This window comes from Theropithecus gelada, chromosome 2 (assembly GCF_003255815.1).
Source record: "Theropithecus gelada isolate Dixy chromosome 2, Tgel_1.0, whole genome shotgun sequence".
Classification (NCBI taxonomy): domain Eukaryota; kingdom Metazoa; phylum Chordata; class Mammalia; order Primates; family Cercopithecidae; genus Theropithecus; species Theropithecus gelada.
Genome location: NC_037669.1, coordinates 142,785,781 through 142,805,144, shown reverse-complemented (window position 1 = coordinate 142,805,144; position 19,364 = coordinate 142,785,781). Strand labels below are relative to the sequence as shown.

At 42.0% G+C, this 19,364-nt stretch overlaps 1 protein-coding gene across 2 annotated transcripts in view; it reads left to right on the top strand.

Moving 5' to 3' along the window:
• Positions 1-7,838: 7,838 nt before the first annotated feature.
• Positions 7,839-19,364, top strand: part of TM4SF4 (transmembrane 4 L six family member 4) — a 29,769-nt gene continuing 18,243 nt past the window's right edge. The window contains exons 1-2 of one of the 2 annotated variants that reach the window (XM_025375099.1): positions 7,839-8,921; positions 9,682-9,771. In XM_025375099.1, the coding sequence (XP_025230884.1) occupies positions 8,748-8,921; positions 9,682-9,771 (264 nt within the window). In that variant the 5' untranslated portion in view covers positions 7,839-8,747. The remainder of the gene's footprint in view (positions 8,922-9,681; positions 9,772-19,364) is intronic. The other variant, XM_025375101.1, reaches the window with a different exon arrangement.

Genomic DNA, 19,364 nt, shown 5'->3' with positions numbered 1-19,364 from the left:
CAAAAGCACCCGTGAGGGAATTAATCTGCTGACAGGGGAAAGATAATAAAAATGGATGAAGATAAGAATAAAATGTGGATGAAAGAGGAAAGTGTTCATATAAAAATATTATAAGGCTGAAAGGAAGATGGATGAAGGAACTTGGGCCTTCGTTTCTGCAAGTGGGAGGAGAGGTTATAACTCTCAAAGGAGTTGGGGCGCAGGAGGAGGGAGGGTTTGAGGAATGTGGAAAAAGGTTGCAATAACAGTTGTGGAATGCAGTAGGGAATGAGTAAGAGGGGAAGATGACTATTGAGAAGCAGGCCCATCTAGAGGAAGGGAGCCCAAACTTTTAACCGGTTCATACTTTGAAAACCACCACCATAAAGCATGCAGAAAACAGCAAGCGGGAGTGATGTGGGGTCTCTTCCAACCCTAGAGCCTTCTGAAATCCCTAAGCTGGCAAGTGACTGTCCCAAGAACAAAAGTTTCTTAGAGCAAGTAGCAACTGCTTGAAACACCCCACAATGAGCTGCTCCAGTGGAAAGTCTAAGGAAGGGCATCCATTTGCCCCAAAGTAAGTAGAGTAATAAATGTGTCCAACCTCAATGTATGGTCCTTGGACTGCCAGAATCACCAGAAGCTTGTTAGAAATTCAAAATCTAAGGCCCTGCTCCAGACTTTCTAAATCAGTATCTGTGTTGTAACAAGATTGTAGATGATTTACATGCCCATTAAAATTTGAGAAGCCTTGATCTATAACTTTGCTAGAAGCTTTGATATACATATGGGTAATCACAGAAAAGCTAATGTCAATTAAAAAAAAAAAAAATTGGGCGTCTGCAGTGTGCCTCACACTGTGAAGACCACCAAAGACCTGGATGCATTCTCTACCCTTTAGGTTTAATCACAGTAGTTATTGCAAGGAGGAATTATTTTTGCAATTGCAGTTCAGTCTTGGAAACCTATAAAAGGGAAAAGGTTTATCTAACTTTGACATTCTGTGAATTGGAGCTGATTATTCAATTTCAAGCAAGAAAGTTTATCATTCGACCTTGCTTCTGGACTCTCCACCACTGTCAGTGGCAGGGTAGCCCAGGTGCACTTAGAGCAGGCACACATCATACCAATTACTACACCAAGTTACTTCCTTTTAAAACTTAGTTTTAATGTTTTTACCGCCTTAGAATTTGGTCTTACCCATAATTTTTGCTCTCTTTGCTCAGTCCTTTGGCAACTAGAAATCCATACTTAGAGTCAGTGAGAACATCTTTGAGCAGTGGGACCACATGTCCCTTCCAACTCATTGGCATTGCTCTTTCATAAGATACGCACTCAGTCTAAAGAGTGTGGGCTTGGGTTCAAGTGCTGACTTGCTTTCTAGCTGTGTGGTTTTGAGCAAACTCCTTACCCCCTGAGCCTCAACTTCCTTCCATAAAGCAAAGAGGGAGGTTACTGGGTTACTGTTACCCACCTCAGAGGGACATTGTGAGTTAACACTGAAAAGCATTGAAGTTATACCTAGCATGTAACAAGCTTACAATAAATAGTACTACATAATGTAATTTTATCAAAATTCTATTCTTGGCAATGAACAGTTTCAAAGGAGCCTATTCAGGGGAGCCTTCCCTATCCTCACTGGAATCTCCCTGTTACCCTATATGCTTTTGTGGCTTTCTCTAGTCCATGGAACAAATCATAGTTTGTTATTATATGTTTTTGAGATGGTCTGATTAATGAAAGGCAACATGCATAGAGGTTATGAGCACAGACTTTTTTTTTTAACTAGATTGCTTGAGATCAAATCCTATCTCTTGCAGTTACTAGTGATGAGATCTTGGGAAAGTTACTTAACCTCTCTGGGATGCAGTTTCCTTATTAGTAAAATTCAGATTAAAATAGAACCAACTTCATACAATTGCTCTGTTTTCGGTTATTAGCATTATTAATATCTGTCTTCCTTTTCTTATAAGCTCTGTCTTAACATGTCTCCAGTACCTGACACATCAGTGCTCAAAAAACATGCTAAAAGAATAAATATATAAAAGCTAAAATTGACCCCCAGAAAAGTTCACTGACATGAAATTTTAAGACAGTTGCTTTTGATGTTATTTTTTCCAAATTGTGCTTGCTCTCTTAGTGTTGTTATCATTTCCCAATATGTTTGTAAATTTTTTGGAAAAATAATTTTTAAGCAAAAATTATTTGGAAAAATAATTTTTAAAAACAAATGGGGAAACACTTGTGCAAAGGCACAGATGAAAAGAATAATACATAACTATATAGTCAGATTTATAGACATTAAAATAAATGCAGTGTTAAAATTTCTCTGCATTTTAAAGCCATAACATGAATTTTTAAACTTGGTTTATTTTTGAACCCATGTTTAATCTTAAAAAGAAGATGAGGAACCACAGTTAGTGATGTTTTACCTTATGGAGAGTGGGTGAAGGGTGAGTTCCTGTTGAAAGTTAACTTTTCACCTATAACCATGATGATATGAAAGAATGCTAAAACAAATCAATATTTGGGCAGGTCATCTGGGACAGATTTACCAGCCAGAGCTGACGTCTCTCTGAGAGGTCACAGCTGTGCCCTTTTGTACTAAGAACTACGTTAGAGGGAACTATATAGCACCCCCTTTGAGTCATGAGGCAGGAACAGATTTGCATTTGCTCATTCTAATTTTGAAAACAACTGGAGATACTTTTAGGGCGTAGATAGTGCCTGCTAGCTCCTCAAGTTCAAATCATAACTCAGGCTGTGTCTACCCATACAAAATTGTGGGAATTATCCACATAATTTATCCTGTGGCTAAGAAAAGCCCTTCATTTGAACCTAAATGCATGCAGGCAGTCCTATCTGTGTTGAGCAAACAATAGGTACCAGTCTTTGGTTTCTGAAGCAGGATACTGTGGTGATTAAGAGGATGGTATCTATAATCAGACTCCCTTGGTTTAAATCTACCTTTATCTCTGTGGTGAATTAAAGATGGCTAGAAATTCTCTGACATTTCTTTCATAAAGAGATGAGGTCTATGTTCCCTCCCCTTGAATTTGAGATCATTCCGACCACACCGACCAATAAAATATGGCCAAAGTGACCCCGTCCCATTTTCTGGCCCAGGCCTTAAGACAATGGCAGCTTCTACTTATATCTCAGAGCCTTATGCTACCATGTAAAAGTCTAACTACAGTGTTGCAGAAACCACATGGAGAGCCCTGAGACTACAGGAAGAAAAAGAGGGGCTCAGCTTTATATGAGCCCAGTGTTATAGCTGTTTCCATCAAGGCACCTTGGCATATAAGTGAAACCACCTTGTACTCTGCACACCAATGTGGCCACAATTGAGCAACAGCAATAACCCCAATCAATGCTACTTGGAACAGAAGAATCACCCAGTTTGTCTCTACCCCCTTCCTGACCCACAAAATCCTGAGATAAAGTAAAATGATTATTGTTTTAAATACACAGTTTTGAGTTGGTTTATTATACATCGAAAGATAACCAGTGGCCTGATGCGGTGGCTCACACCTGTAATCCCAACAATTTGAGAGGCAGAGGCAGGAGGATTGCTTGAGCCCAGGAGTTTGAGACCAGCCTGGCCAAAATAGTGAAACCCCGTCTCTACTAAAAATACAAAAATTAGCTGGGCATGTTCTCAGCTACTCGGGAGGCTGAGGCAGGAGAATTGCTTGAACCTGGGAGGCAGAGGCTGCAGTGAGCTGAGATCGCACCACTGCACTCCAGCCTGGGCAACAGAGCGAGACTCTGTCTCAAAGAAAAAAAAAGTTAGCCTGGCATGGTGGCATGTGCCTGTGGCCCCTTAGGAAGATAAGGCTGGAGGATCGCTTGAGCTCAGGCAGTCAGGGCTTTGGTGAGCTGCAACTGTGCCACTGCACTCCCGTCTGGGTGACAGAGTGATACCCAGTCTCAAAAAAAAAAATAAAAAAATAACCAGAACAGTGCTTACCACTTGTTTTTGTTTCCTCATCTCTAAAATAGGGACAATAATGTCATGTTATTGCTTGCTTCTATAGAGCTCGATGACAACTCTAGATAGTGAGATAGAGACATCTGAGAGGGAGCTCTGTTTCTTCTAGTTCTCCAGACCATGTGGCCCTTTAGTAGTCCAGCCTCTCCCAGGACCCTGGTGCTTTAGGGAACACTCACATTGAAGTGGCCCAGGCATGGAGGAGTCCATCATGAAGCATCAGAGCTCTTAGAGAATAGTGACTGTCTTCCCTTAGGCAAGATATTTCACATTCCTCTGTTCGTGGAGGCCAAGTTGGCTCTCAACCCTGCACCCAGCTCACCACCTTGGCACCTCACAATCTCCCCAAATCGTGTTAATCCCGTCTTCCATCTTTGCTCTTGTTATACTTCATTGCCTCAAATCACTACTCACTTTCTCTCTGCCAACACAGATTCCATCATAAGCACTTGGGAAATGAATAAGCTCCAAGTTTTCCAAAGGATGTTCTGGAGAATCCTGGCCCTGCCAGCTACAGGATACAAAAGATGGGTTCTGCAGGCATTGAAGCTTGGAAAACACTGGATCTTATATTTCTCAGCTCCCCAATAATTACACATGCACTTGCAAATTAAAGGCCCCCAAAAGTTCTGCCATTCAGAGCCCTATTTTGCTCTGTGTTATTCAGATTTCCCAAACATATCTTGACGGTAAAACAGTTTTCTTATAAAACAAGACTTCTCAGAAAAAGTGACCACCGAGCTGAGTTCTGGAGGGGTGCAGGAGGAGAAGGGAGCAGAGAAGGAAGCAGGAAGACAGGAGGATTGATCTGGCTGGAAGACAAATCAGGGAGGACTACGTTTAAGATCTGAGGGCCTTGGAAGCCTCCTGAGGGCTTTTGGCAAAAATGTAATATCAGTTTAGCATTTATAGAGATCACTAGTTCTCACTTTATAAAGATCACTAACTCTCACTACCTGGTTTGATCTTTATTTTTTGATTGAAGACCTATAGTAAGGAAAACATGTTGCATTATTACCTAACATCTATGCACAGATAACAAAAATTTCATAAAATGGCTCTTATTACATGCAATGCCCATTAATATTTTATATTATTTTTTCCTCCTTTGGGAAATCACTTTTAACAATCTATTTTCATCATCCAGGTAAGCAAAGATGAGGACCTGAATTTTATTTGAATGCAAATGTGTGGAGACCCCCGTCTTCTTCCTGATATTCTGTATGAATAGATGGGAATGCTCTGCTTTCAGACAAGCAGAAGAAGCCATGTCTTGTTCTTCTGCTAAGCGGCAGTTACTCATTTAACCTCTGTGTATGGATTCTCTTGTCTTTTGTCACAAGTAGAAGGTTGTAATATCATTGAGGGCAGAAAGCAAGTCTTAGATTTATTTTATTCACAAGGACAGTACTTGGCACATTGGTGGACATATCATGCATGTATCAAACACACTTATTGATTGCACTGCATTGCACTGAACTGACAACTCTTCACCTATTTCAGGGTGAATGTCTTCTGCTTCTGTGGTTGCTGGCTGAGGAATTGACTTCTTGCATCACTGGAAGGAACCCCTGGACTTCCCGCTGCTTAATCCCGTGTGGTCAAACCTCCCATCCGGTGAGGTCCATGAAGACAGTGACCATATTCACGTTCTTCTCCCTTTCTTCCCCCAAGGATCCCTCCTGTCTTTTTATCCCTTCCAGGGCTACCATCTGCTCTCATTTCTGAGGTCTCCTTACATGGGTAATGACAGAGTAGGGCTCAGTGTCCTCAGCCACTTCCTTCTTGCTGTCTCTGAAAACAAGGGGGTTAGCCTTTTTGGTTTAAAGCCTTCACTACTAAACACCCAGAGGAACAGAGTAAGCAATAAACTATCAAGTAGGGGTGTCACAAAAATGATTCTCAGAATCTCACACAATTTTCCCTCTTGCACCTATAACAGTTTGTTGGTGACCTCCCTGCTACACTTCCAGAGAGTGAATTTCACCAAGGTTCCCTTCCCCTACGATTCCCTCTCCCCAGATTAGATATTCCACTTCTCGCCTGGAGGTCTGAAGGCACAATTAATAGTTGAACAATTAATAAGTTAGTCACTATCCAAGTGTTTGAAGTCTGAAGTGGTCAGGACATTCCAGAAAAGTGACTGTTTTTCAGTGCTTCTCTTCCTCTACCCATGAAATAAGTTACCTCAGGCCTGAAAGAAAACCAAAGTGTGGTCCACAATATTTCTTACTTTCATCTGTTCACTCAGACAGTATACATGGGTAACTCCAGTTGCAAGTCTGAAAAATCTAGGACATTAGGGCTAGTGTTGGTCAAATGTCATGATGGTAACTTCTAGAAGCAAAAGGTGTAGTCCAGGGAGAAAGAAAAAAGCTTCCCAGTCCCCAGAGAGGAGCTGCCTAGCTCTAAGTGGCATATGCATTTGATTAACCCAATCCGCCCACCCCCAGGACTATTGCCTTCTTTAGAGTTCATATGCTCAGGACTCCCTGTCAGAAGCCAGTGGGTTATAAATAAAGCTCATTTGCACCTGCCTAGGGTGTTGGAAAACAGCTGCCAGCACAGTGATGACAGTCCTTGTTTGCTTCTGGTGGAAACACAGCTGGTTTTCCTTTTCTTCCTTCTGTCTGTGTGTCTAATTTTTCTACCAAAAAAGTCACATATTATTTTGTAATGAGGAATAAAATCAGTTTGTTGTTGTGTTCAGAAGGAAGTGTTTCCCACTGTATGCATATACCTTGCACACAGTGTCATTCTATTGTTTATATTTAAAAGATGATGTTTTATTGTTTGTTTGTTTGTTTTTGAAAGGGAAAATCTATGAGAGAAACCATAGCCTGGGTTTTGGCAACACAGAGGTGAAGGGAAGTAGGCTAACGGGTATAAACATACAGTTAGCCAAAGGGATGAGCTCTATTGTTTGACATCAGAGTAAAGTGACCATGGTTAGTGATAATGTATTACAGATTTCAAAGTAGCTAGAAGAGAGGACTTAAATTGTTCCCAGCACATAGAAATGATACGTATTCAGTGATGGATACTGCCAAATACCCTGGTTTAATCACTACACATTCTACACAAGTAGCAGAATATCACACATACCCCATAAATGTGTAAAATATTATGTATAAATAAAAAATAAAATCTTAGCTCTTCCTGTTTTGCTGAGATGACCTTGCAAAAATCACTTTGAGCAGACGCATACCCACTTGTGAAGGGGGCATGATACCTTCTTCACAGAAGGGTGAGGAACATTTAAAGTGCTCATTTGTGCTTGGAATATTATGCATGGCTCAATAAACATTTGCTGTTTTCCTGCTTTCTTTCTCATCCTGACCCTGAAATTTCTAAGTATCTTTATAAAGCAACCAGTACTCATTTTGTAGAAATTTTAGAAGGAGCCTCAACATTTATCCAGTCTGACTTCTCTGGAATCCTTCCCACAGCTTCCCTTTCCAAGGGACTCTGAGGCTTGGCAGAGCCCAGTCCATGGCTTCTTGTGAGCAGGTGGCCTATTCCACGGTAGGACAAGTCTCACCATGGTAATAATGTCACTTGCTTTTTATTTAGCTAAAATTTGACTCCCTAAAATATTCAACCTATTTTAACCTCTAGATTCTCAATGAAGAACTAGTAAGACTTCCGGTTCCACCTCTTAATCCTTCAGCTGTTATGTAATACTAGTACCAGGCAGGGCCATCGCATAATGTAGAGCTTGGTCCAGGCGTGGCAGAGACCTTCTTAAGTGACACAAAGCAAATGAATAATGAATCATGCCCCTGGCAGTTGGCAAACTTTCTATAGGGGTGTGTTTTACTGCCTCCTACACTCTAACTGCCCTTCCAACTGTGTCTTCTCCCCAGTCAACTCCTCAGGACCTTTTCTCTCCCTCTCTACCCAATGCCGACCTTCCCTTCCCCTTAGCCCTCTTAGTGAATGATGGTTTATTTATTTCTATATGGAAGACATAGCTGAAAGGGTTGATTAGGAAAATTGTTTTTACTAATTCCATCACATCGTGTAGGGAAAAGATAGAACTTAATTACTTAATTGGGTAACAAGTAGATAAGTACAGCAATCAGACAATAAAATGTACAGTTACTTTTTTCCTTAAAAAATTATTGTAAGTCTGAGCTCAATGATACACAACTAGACCATCAAATTATTTTCATATTGAGGAAAACAGAAACTCTTTTGGATAACCCTGCATTCCAGGCTTTCGATGGAAAAGACAAAGACACGCACTGTACAGCATTAAGTACTTGGGAGACATGATTTTAACCAGGATGTAACTCAATTATATTAGTGATTTATAAAGAGTCTGGAGAAAATATTTCTTTATTTGAGCATGGGCACTGTCAGATTAAAGGTGCAGTGGTTCTAAATGCTGTTTGTTCCAGCCCTGTCTTCGATTGCAACAATGTGAGTGTCTTGTCTGTGCTGGTGGATTATTAACAGAGGTTATTGGTCTCCATGGCAAAGCGATTGAATGATTGCTCTGAACGTAATCTCATTTATGGGGGTGCAAAAAAAAAAAGCACTTCAGGTCAGGGAGAATGTATAAATGTCCATCGCCATCAAGGTTCTGCTATTTTTGAGAAGCTGAAGTGACTCCAAGGACGCAGTTCATAGAAATTTGGTTCTCAGCCCCAAAATACTGATTGAATTGGGCACAGTTACAAGGACTCTCTGGCCAAAAACCCTTGAAGAGGCCCCGTGAAGGAGGCAGTGAGGAGCTTTTGATTGCTGACCTATATTGTACCACCCCAGCATGTGCACTGGGAGCTGTGCCAGATGCCTGGGGGGCACCCTCATTCCCCTTGCTTTATTTGGCTTCCTGGCTAACATCCTGTTATTTTTTCCTGGAGGAAAAGTGATAGATGACAACGACCACCTTTCCCAAGAGATCTGGTTTTTCGGAGGAATATTAGGAAGCGGTGTCTTGGTGAGTAGGGAAGCCTTAAAATCCCCCTAAGGGAGATTTCCCCTTCCCCCCAATCCTTTTTAAATCAGGTACTTATTGAACAGGGAGATATTTAGTTGGTAATAGAAGCTCAAGCATTGCATGATGAGAAGTCAATGCCTTAATTTATTTCTCCTTTCTGTTAGGATCTGACAAGGACACATCAGCTAAATTTACTAAGTAATTAATTTCCAGACTTGGGTCGGCAGTTCTCATGGGTCATTTGAGTGCCATGAACCGAAGTGAAGGTCACATAATTTCTTGATTCCAACAAGATAGTGCCCAAAACAATAACAACAACAACAAAGCCACAATGCAAACCCGCTAGAAAAGCAAATTGATTTAAAATCACCATGAGAAGCCGTTGTCGGTGCAGTCGTCTTCCACTTAGGACCTAATGATTTCTTTACCTAATTGGAAACCTCCATTTGAGAGAGTGAAAGGAAGAGAGACTCACTTTTCATGACAATTGAGGACAAGTTTCTTATTCTTTTTTCTAATACACCATCTAAATGGAAACTCAGATTTTGAAACCCTGACTCATTGAAGCTGGTTAGTCACCCCAAATGGAACCTAAGTACTCCATAACACTCCATTACCCCTCCAGCCATGTTCTGTTACTTTGCCGTTCCCTTTGGGCCTCCAAGTCCTCATTGTGGATGGGGCTCCTTATACAGTCAGGCAGGCTCGGGCCCTCCCTTCAACTCCTGGACTCTCTCTGAGGTGCCTCTCTTGCTGGTAGATGATCTTCCCTGCGCTGGTGTTCTTGGGCCTGAAGAACAATGACTGCTGTGGGTGCTGCGGCAACAAGGGCTGCGGGAAGCGATTTGCGGTGAGTTACCATTGGGGGCAGCTACTAGAATTACTCCAGGGTGCTCTGTGTTTTTGGCAACATGGGGATGGAGACAAGTTATCAGCTCCAGCCAGGACTCTGGGAGCAGCTGGTGAAGGGATAAAACTGTGATTTTTCCTGTCAGTGTGAAATAATAATAATTTTCCAAAATACCATAGCCCTCATACTTACAGGGTATGAATACAGTATTAGATTTTGCAAACCGACAGGGATGTCAGAACTGGAGATTCAGAGGGGTCCCATATACAGAATGCAAGCCTGGAAGGCAGAGATGGGGCTGCAGCATTCCTCTACCACTGAGAGGCCATAAGAACTTGGACAAGTCATTTCCCTTTTCTGGCCCTGAATTGCCTCATCTGCAAAGGGAACTTGGGACAGGATAAAAGATGGTATCCTCCCCTCCCCAGCAGGCTTCTAGGTTCCTCACCCACACCACTTCCGTGTTCTCTATCTCTGTGGCCCAGCACCTCTGGCTTCCACCGGGCTCTGCCTCAGGACTTCTGTTTCCTCTCTTGTTTCATGTGGCCATGGATCTTTGAGTAGGTGAACTAGAGACATTAGGCATCAGAGTTCCAGGGTGCAGTGGAAAGAATGCTGGGTCTTGGGGATAGGACCCATTCTACAATTGAGCAAGTCATTGTACTGCTCTGCCTCCCTTTGCTCATGTATAAAGCAGGAAGCTGGATTAGACCAGAATTTCTCAAGTATGGGACAAGCTCTGGTGCTACACAGATGTGCTATATCTTTCAACAACATAGAATGTCATTCTTATTCAATTCTCCTTCAATGCTTTTGATACTTTCAAGAAAAATATCTTATTTTGATAGACATAAGTCTTTCTTTTTTCTTTTCTTTTCTTTCTTTTTTTTTTTTTTTGTTTGTTTGTTTGTTTTGTTTTGAGACAGGGTCTCACTCTGTTTGCCCAGGCTAGATCTTGGCTCACAGCAGCCTTGACCTCTTGACCTTCTGGGCTCAAGTGATTCTCCCACCTCAGCCTTCCAAGTAGCTGGGAGTACAAGTATGCCACCCCACCCAGCTGATTTTTTTGTATTTTTAGTAGAGACAGAGTTTTGGCATGTTTCCTAGGCCGGTCTCAAACTCCCGGACTCAAGCAATCCACCCACCTGAGCCTCCCAAAGTGCTGGGATTACAGGTGTGAGGTACCGTGCCCAGTCGTCTTTACTATTTTTTACCCTTCATAATCTCCCTTTATAACAAAGAGAGGACAAGTCTTAGGCTCCAGGAATGAATGCAACATTATTTAACTAAAATGCAATTATATTGTGTTTCTATCTGCCAGTGATTCTAATTTTTCATTCATGTAGTGATATAAATGAATAAAATGAGAGTTGACAAAAAATATTAAGAGTTAGATATATTGATGAGGCAGAAATGAAGCACAGTAGAACTGGAATTACTGGTCTGAAAAATGAGGAAGTCCAATTTCTCCTGTAATCCCCCATGGTTCACATGTCCACCTAAAAGATTCATGAACCACAATAATGAATTAACCACATTTACTTTAACTTCCTAAAGGGAAAGGTGCATCTATCCATTCTGAAGCAGGATCCTTTTAACATTTCTTTCTTAGCATTATTTGTTCATTTATTCAATCAAAAAATATTGCGCATACGTGAAAGGCTGAGGTTGGTCCGATGTGCATACATTACAGTTTCCATGTGAGTTCAAAGGTCAGTCAAAGAAAATATAATGTCATGAGTCCCAAATAAGTATTGATAATTGTTATGTTAACATTTAAAATCATCATTTACAAAGAGATTTTTTAAAACCCACAATTTAATATAATCATGTAATATATGTTTTATATAACAAATGATATTTTATGTAATTATAAATGAAAAGAAGATATTTATAACTTGTTTTCCCATTATACGTTGTGAACTTTTGGGGGTAGAAGTTGGAGATGAGGATTTTTTTAAAACTAGCAATTAAGAAAATAGGGATGAAAAGAAAGAAGGGTCATTTCTTTCAGAAATCTAACATTTCATACCTGATGTTGAGTAAAAGGCTAAAGACTGGCTAATATAAAATAAAGGATCTTTTGCTTGATTTTTGTTTTTAGGTTTACATATAACCACAGTGAGAAGTGAAATAGCATTCTAAGTATTAAACAAAACTTGGTTTTTAAAATTAGATGTAAATGAAGTCCAAGATGAAGGCAAAAAAGTTTGTTTTGTTGTTGTTGTTGTTTGTTTGAGATGGAGTTTCACTCTTGTTGCCCAGGCTGGAGTGCAATGGTGCGATCTCGGCTCCCTGCAACCTCTGCCTCCCGGGTTCAAGTGATTCTCCTGCCTCAGCCTCCCAAGGAGCTGGGATTACAGCCATGTGCCACCATGCCCGGCTAATTTTGTATTTTTAGTAGAGACGTGGTTTCTCCATGTTGGCCAGACTGGTCTCGAACTCCCAACCTGAGGTGATCTGCCCGCCTCGGCCTTCCAAAGTGCTGGGATTACAGGCATGAGCCACTGCCGAAAAAAAATGTTTTTATAAGTACATTTCATAAAAGAAAGTTTTGAGTCAATAGGATCTGAAATATTTGGTCTTCCCAATACAAGTTGTCTGTGGGGGCTGTCTAAGCCTCCATGTGGAAGCTGCCGTTGGCATGAGTTGAGGGTAACTCCTCCAAATAACCAAATGACGAGGCAGTGTCCATCAAAGGACCAGCTGTGCCAGACTGTAAACTAAGGCACCTAGCATGGCTGCCCTGGGCCAGGGTCGACCACAAGCTGGGTAGCCAGCAGAAGGATTTCTTGTCTTTGATTTTTTGTTTTATTTTGTTTTGTTTTGTTCAGATCAGGTCTCGCTCTTGTCCCCCAGGCTGGAGTGTGATGATGCAATCTCAGCTCAGTGCAACCTCCACCTCCTGGGTACAAGCAATTCTCCTGCCTTAGCTTCCTGAGTAACTGGAATTACAGGCGCTTGCCACCATGCTCGGCTAACTTCTTTTTTATTTTTAGTAGAGACAGGGTTTCACCATGTTAGTCAGACTGGTCTCGAACTCCTGACCTCAGGTGATCCACCTGCCTTGGCCTCCCAAAGTGTTGGGATTATAGGCGTGAGTCACCACACCCAGCTGATTGTTTTGTTTTTTAATCAGCTGCCAATTTTTAAAAATTCAGAGATAGAACATAAAGTATCTAGGTATCTGACTTTTTTTCCCCAAGAAATAAAAAATTAATCTGGCACCCCTAGCCTGCATTTTGGCACAACAGCAGCCTTCACTGGGTCTGCCTGAGCTCCACAGGGTCCACCCTGGCTGCTCTACTCAGTTAGGATCCCTTTCCTGCCCCTAAGGCCATTGAGCTCATGTCCCCGGCTTCAGACTCTTGTTTGCTTAATGTTATGTTCTGAGGCTTTGGAGCATCAAGCAATAATCATTTTTTTCTTTCTTTCTTTCTTTCTTTTTTTTTTTTTTTTTTTTTTTTTTGAGGTGGTTGAGGGTCTCACTATGTTGCCCAGGTTGGTCCCAAACTTCTGGAACTCCTGAACTCAAGCGATCTTCCCCTCTCAGCCTCCTGAGTAGCTGGTGCTACAAGTGCTCACCACCTCACCTGGCTAATCATTTTTCCAAAATGAGGTATTTACATTTTGTCAGACAAGAAGCAAAAACTACAGACTAATTTGGAGAGAACTACACTGCTGAAGTTCTGAATTATTTTCCAAAGGCTCACGCATTCCCCTGCAGGCTCCAGCTCCTTCAGGGACACAGGGCTTCTGTGGAGCATTGCATAGGGAGCAGTGCATAGGAAGCCCTGCAGGTGGAAAGGCCTGTGAGGCAGACACAGACTGGGCCACCAGCTGCTAGGCTGAATCCTCTGTCCTCTCTACAGTCTGCTCGCTGTCATTTATTTTCCTGGCTCCTCTCTCTCTCCTCTCATCTTCATTATATCTTTCTGGAACATTCCCCAGAGGCCCACTGCACCATTCTCTTCCCTTTCCTCGGATAGCAAAACCAAGTAGGAGATAGGAGAAGCAGGATGTGGTGGCTGCAGAGATAAAGCAAGACAATAAGCTGGAAAGAATCTTGGATTCCTGATTCATAGTTTCTTGGTAAAGCCGAGAAAATGGCTCTCCTCTGAGGCAGAGCGAGACTGAAGTTCAGCTCCAAAGACCTGCGCTCTTTGAAATAAATTAGGCTAAAGGAGAGCCGGAAAAAGTGAGCCCTGGAGCAAAAACAGTGAGAACCCTGGCCTGGGTTTGTTTTCAGGTCACAGCTTCATCCTCCCAAACCCGAGATTCCCAGTGGCTTCTTGGCAGCATATCGGTGGCTGGTCAATATCTCCTGCCCTCTAATCCTTCTAAAAAATGGATCTCTCAGGGCCCAGTGGGGCAGCAAATTAATTTTGTCAACTCGTTTATGTTAAGTATGTGTTTTATTAAGAGCCTTTTGTAAATCTTGGATTTGACTCAAAGGAGTGTCTTTAATAATGAGACCAAAGGTAGATTGATGAGGACGTGTCTTGGGTAGGCAGGCATTTCACCATCCTTAAAGCATATTAGATAGATCAAGGCCCACCCCACCCATAGGCAGGGCCAGATGATCAACCTCCCTGTTTTGAAGAAAGGTCTTGGTCATGTCCTAATGCAGTCTGTGTGCCGTGGTCAGCACTTCGCGTGCCTGGCTCATCAGTGCCCCCTAGAGATGCCTCCTGAGTGAGCATTTCTGAGGACTCCCTCTTGCAGAGGTCCTGCAGGCCAAAAGCATCCCTAATCTACCTCCTCATTCCTTGGAAATACAGCCAGCTTGAGGAAGATTTAAGAAAGACCATTCCTTTAGAAAAATGGAATATATTGAAAGAAAAAAAAAAGGCCGGGCGCGGTGGCTCAAGCCTGTAATCCCAGCACTTTGGGAGGCCGAGACAGGCAGATCACGAGGTCAGGAGATCGAGACCATCCTGGCTAACACGGTGAAACCCCGTCTCTACTAAAAAATACAAAAAACTAGCCGGGTGAGGTGGCGGCCGCCTGTAGTCCCAGCTACTCGGGAGGCCGAGGCAGGAGAATGGCGTAAACCCGGGAGGCAGAACTTGCAGTGAGCTGAGATCCGGCCACTGCACTCCAATCTGGGCAACAGAGCGAGACTCCGTCTCAAAAAAAAAAAAAAAAAGAAAGAAAGAAAAAAGTATGGAATTTTATTTCTTTTTTTTCCAGATGCTTTCTCCTTAAGCTCCTATTTTTATTCTACTTTGACATATTTTATTTTTGTTTATTTATATTTTGAGACAGAGTCTTGCACTGCCGCCCAGGCTGGTGTGCAGTGGCGCAATCTCGGCTTGCTGCAACCTCCGAGTCCTGGATTCACGCGATTCTCTTGTCTCAGCCTCCCGAGTAGCTGGGATTGCAGGCGCCCGCCACCACGCCCAACTAATTTTTTGTATTTTTAGTAGAGACGGGATTTCACTATGTTGACCAGGCTGGTCTCAAACTCCTGACCTCTCGATCTGCCTGCCTTGGCCTCCCAAAGTGCTGGGATTACAGTCGTGAGCCACCACACCGACATCTTCAGTAAAGATTTTCTATGCTTCAAAATCCTCTGCTACAAAACGGATCGTGGCAGTTACTATCTCTCATAAGGATGTTGTAAGTTCTAGGGGAAGATTTTGCAAGCATTGGTGTAAGGGAAGAGGAGGGAACTACCAACTAAGTGCCTAGGGTATGGAGGACACATAGATCCTCAATAAGTACTTGTTGGATGAATGAAGTAAGTGAACATCTGGGAGAGAAAATGGGCTTTCCATATTTATCACGCTCAGTCCTCACAACAACCCTCTGAGTTCGGCATTAAACTCCTCATTTTATAAATGAGGAAACTGGGGCTCCTGCAAGTTAAGTTTCTGACTGCCACTTCCCCCACTCCCTTCCCAAGCCTAGCCCAGGTAAAAAATAGAGGATATTAATTTTTAAGAAGAAAAAAGACTTCAGGCAGTCTCTATTCCTCCTTACTAAGGAGGAATGTCCATGCCCTCAGGATGTGCTTTGGCCAACATAAGCACCTACATGACCCCAGGGCACAACATGTGTGGAGACAGAGCTGGGATCTGATGGTACCTGTCTGTCTCCAGAGCCCAACAGAAAGGGAGGTCTTCAAGCTGACAATTGTTGAATTAGAGGACATATGATTGCACGTCTTCTTTCAAGGGAAACATTTGCAGCATATGCTATACACATTAACAACGTGAGCAGAATATGTGCGCTGAGTAGCTATGAGGGAATTAGCCCGTTGAATTTTTTCTCTCCAGAGTTATGCTCTCTGTATTTGTGGAAAGTAAGTGCATGTGAGAATATGATAACAAAAATACTATAATATAATAATGACATTGATCAAGTGCTTGCTAATGTCTTGGGAAATTACCCAAACCTTGGGAACAGGAAAAATAATTCTAGGTGTCCTATCAGTGAGGTACTGGGGATTGCTAGTAGCCTATCCCACCTGGGGTTGATCTGATTTTCAAGAGGTGTGTACCTTTACTGGTTAGGCTATCTTATGTATTATCTGTAAGGCAAGTACTTATTAATGAGCCTTATTTTACAGAAGAAGAACTGGAATAAAAAAGATTAACTTCCCAAGATTGTGAGGGAGGAACCAGAACTCAGATCCAGATCCATCTGCCTGTAATCCATACCTTTGGCCACAACACAGTAGTGTCCTTCTTCACCATTTATTCACTTAGACCAGGTACAGCATGCCCATGGCACAAAAACCACAAAGGAAGACTCCCTTATCTGATTCCAAAGTCTGCCAACTTCCCTTCTCAGAGGTCCCCACTGTTCTCAATTACTGTCTCCTTCCAGAGATATCCCAGGACTTTTACCTATTTACTATAAATAATACCAATTTTGAAGTGTCTACTCTCTAATGTAGTCAACTTGATCTCAAGAACTTTTCTTTTCTTTTTTTCTAGACAGGGTCTGGCTCTGTTGCCCAGGAGGAAGTGCAGTGGTGCAATCTCAGCTCACTGCAACCTCTGCCTCCTGGGCTCAAGCGATCCTCCCACTTCAGCCTCCCGAATAGTTAGGACTACAAGCACACACCACCACCCCTCATTAATCTTTTTATTTCTTGTAGAGATGGAATTTCACCATGTTGGCCAGTCTGGTCTCAAATTCCTGGGCTCAAGCGATCTGCCAGCTTTGGCCTCCCAAAGTGCTGGGATTACAGGCGTGAGCCACCAAGCCCGGCCTTTCTTTCTTTTAACATTTTGTGTCATGAAACCCATGATGAATTGAACTTATTCTATGCTGGCTTTTCTACTGATCATATCTCTAAGAATTGATTCTAGAGAATTTGTCATTTTTAAGACTTCCCAATGTGAAATAACTTAAAGCAACATGACTCAGCATGTATCTTGCTTCCTGTGATTTATCCATAAAATGTGCCGAGACTCCCCTCCTTCATAGAATCTGTTTTTCTCTGTGACCACCTAGTCTTTCATGAGGACAGCTCAATCTGCCATATGTCAACAAATGTTTCCAGACCACTCAGAACCTATTTCTGAAAGGGCAGTAGGTAGCATTAGAAGAAACTGCCCTAAGTGTAAGATTTCGCTTGCTCTAATCCTAGAGTTATACTAGCTGTATCTAACTGAACAGAAATTTGGTTGGAGCATGGAGGTGGCTAAGAAACAGGAAACCAGCCATATAAGCTCTCAGTAAGAACTGTAGGCCAGGTATGTTGGCTCAGAATCCCAGTACTGTAATCCCAGTACTTTGGGAGGCCAAGGAAGGAGGATGGCTTGAGACCAGGAGTTTGAGAACAGCCTAGGCAACACAGTGAGACCCATCTCTATTTAAAATAAACTAAAAAAAAAAAAAATTGTAGCAGTATTTTCCAAAGTATTTTTTTATAAGGACTCACAGGAAAAACAAAAACAAAAACAACAAAAAAAACTTATGGGATCCAATAAGAATGGAAACCTGCAAGTACCATGGATACTCAACTGCAGATATAAGGCAAATCTGAACATAAAACCATGTCTTATTTTCCCATGAAGAAACTTCAAAAAAGCTCTTTAACCAAAACTAATACATAAACTTTCTGTGACATAAACATATTTTAAATCATGTTATATAAAATATGAAATAATTTTAATATATTGATTGTGAACTGACATTTCTCCCATTTATTTATTTATTTTTTGAGACAGAGTCTCACTCTGTCACCCATACTGGAGTGCAGTGGTGTGATCTCGGCTCACTGCAACCTCCATGTCCCATGCTGAAGCAATTCTCCCACCTCAGCCTCCTGAGTAGCTGGGACTACAGGAGCGCACTACCATGGCTGGCTAATTTTTGTAGCTTTTGTAGAGATGAGGTTTCGCCATGTTGCGCAGGCTGGGCTCGAACTCCTGGGAGCAAGTGATCTGCCCACCTCAGCCTCCCACAGTGCTGGGATTACAGGCTTGAGCCACTGCACCCGGCCCATTTATTTTAAAATAAATAAATATTCATGTTTCTTTTCATCAATGTCTTTGCTACTACTAAAGACACACTTTGAGCCATCAAAAGGCTCCCACAGCACATCTTCTTTTCCACTTAAGTTTGAATACAACACTTATGTGTCTATGTATGATGTTGTCAGGGAAAATTTCACCATTAGTCACAAATATCAACTCTCAAAAGACAAAGACAATGTTCAAACATTCCTCCTACAGGTATATAGTAGAGATCTCCACAATTATCAACACGAAGTGTGCTTATTTTAGAATGCCGTTTATTTATTTATTTATTTATTTTGAGATGGAGTCTTGCTCTGTCACCTAGGTCGGAGTGCAGTGGTGCAATCTCGGCTCACTGCAAGATCTGCCTCTGGCTCAAGCGATTCTCCTGCCTCAGCCTTCTGAGTAACTGGGATTATAGGCATGGGCCACCGCACCCCGCTATTTTTTTTTTTTTTTTTCTGAGATGGAGTCTTGCTCTGTTGCCCACGCTGGAGTGCAGTAGCATGATCTCAGCTCACTGCCACCTTCGCCTCCCAGGTTCAAGCAATTCATCTGCCTCAACCTCCTGAGTAACTGGGACAACAGGCGCACACCACCGTGCCCAGCTAATTTTTTTATATTTTTAGTAGAGATGGGGTTTCACCATATTGGCCAGGCTGGTCTCAAACTCCTGACCTCGTGATCTGCCCGCCTCGGCCCCCCAAAGTGCTGGGATTACAGTTGTGAGCCACCACACCAGACCTAGAATGCCCTTTAAAAGGTTTGTTAACTATAATCTCCAGAACTAGGAACTATGGGGTCAACCTTTTTATAATAATTAATAAATATGTGTTAAGAAAAAGTTTTTAACACAATTCTGTCATCTAACAATGATTGAGTTGTTTCTGATTGATGTCTTCTCTGCGCAGTACTTGGTTGTTCAAAATAAAGTGTTTGAGGAAATACCTTATTGCCTGATAGATGAAATAAGGACTCAACTCTAAGGTAATTCCTTCATTTCTGAGGAATATATGAGAGTGAATGATTTTCCTTATACTCCAGCATACATAGTAGATTTCCTTCTCAGAAGGTCACACAAATTCATGTCTCATAAGTACTATATTTTTGGAAGTG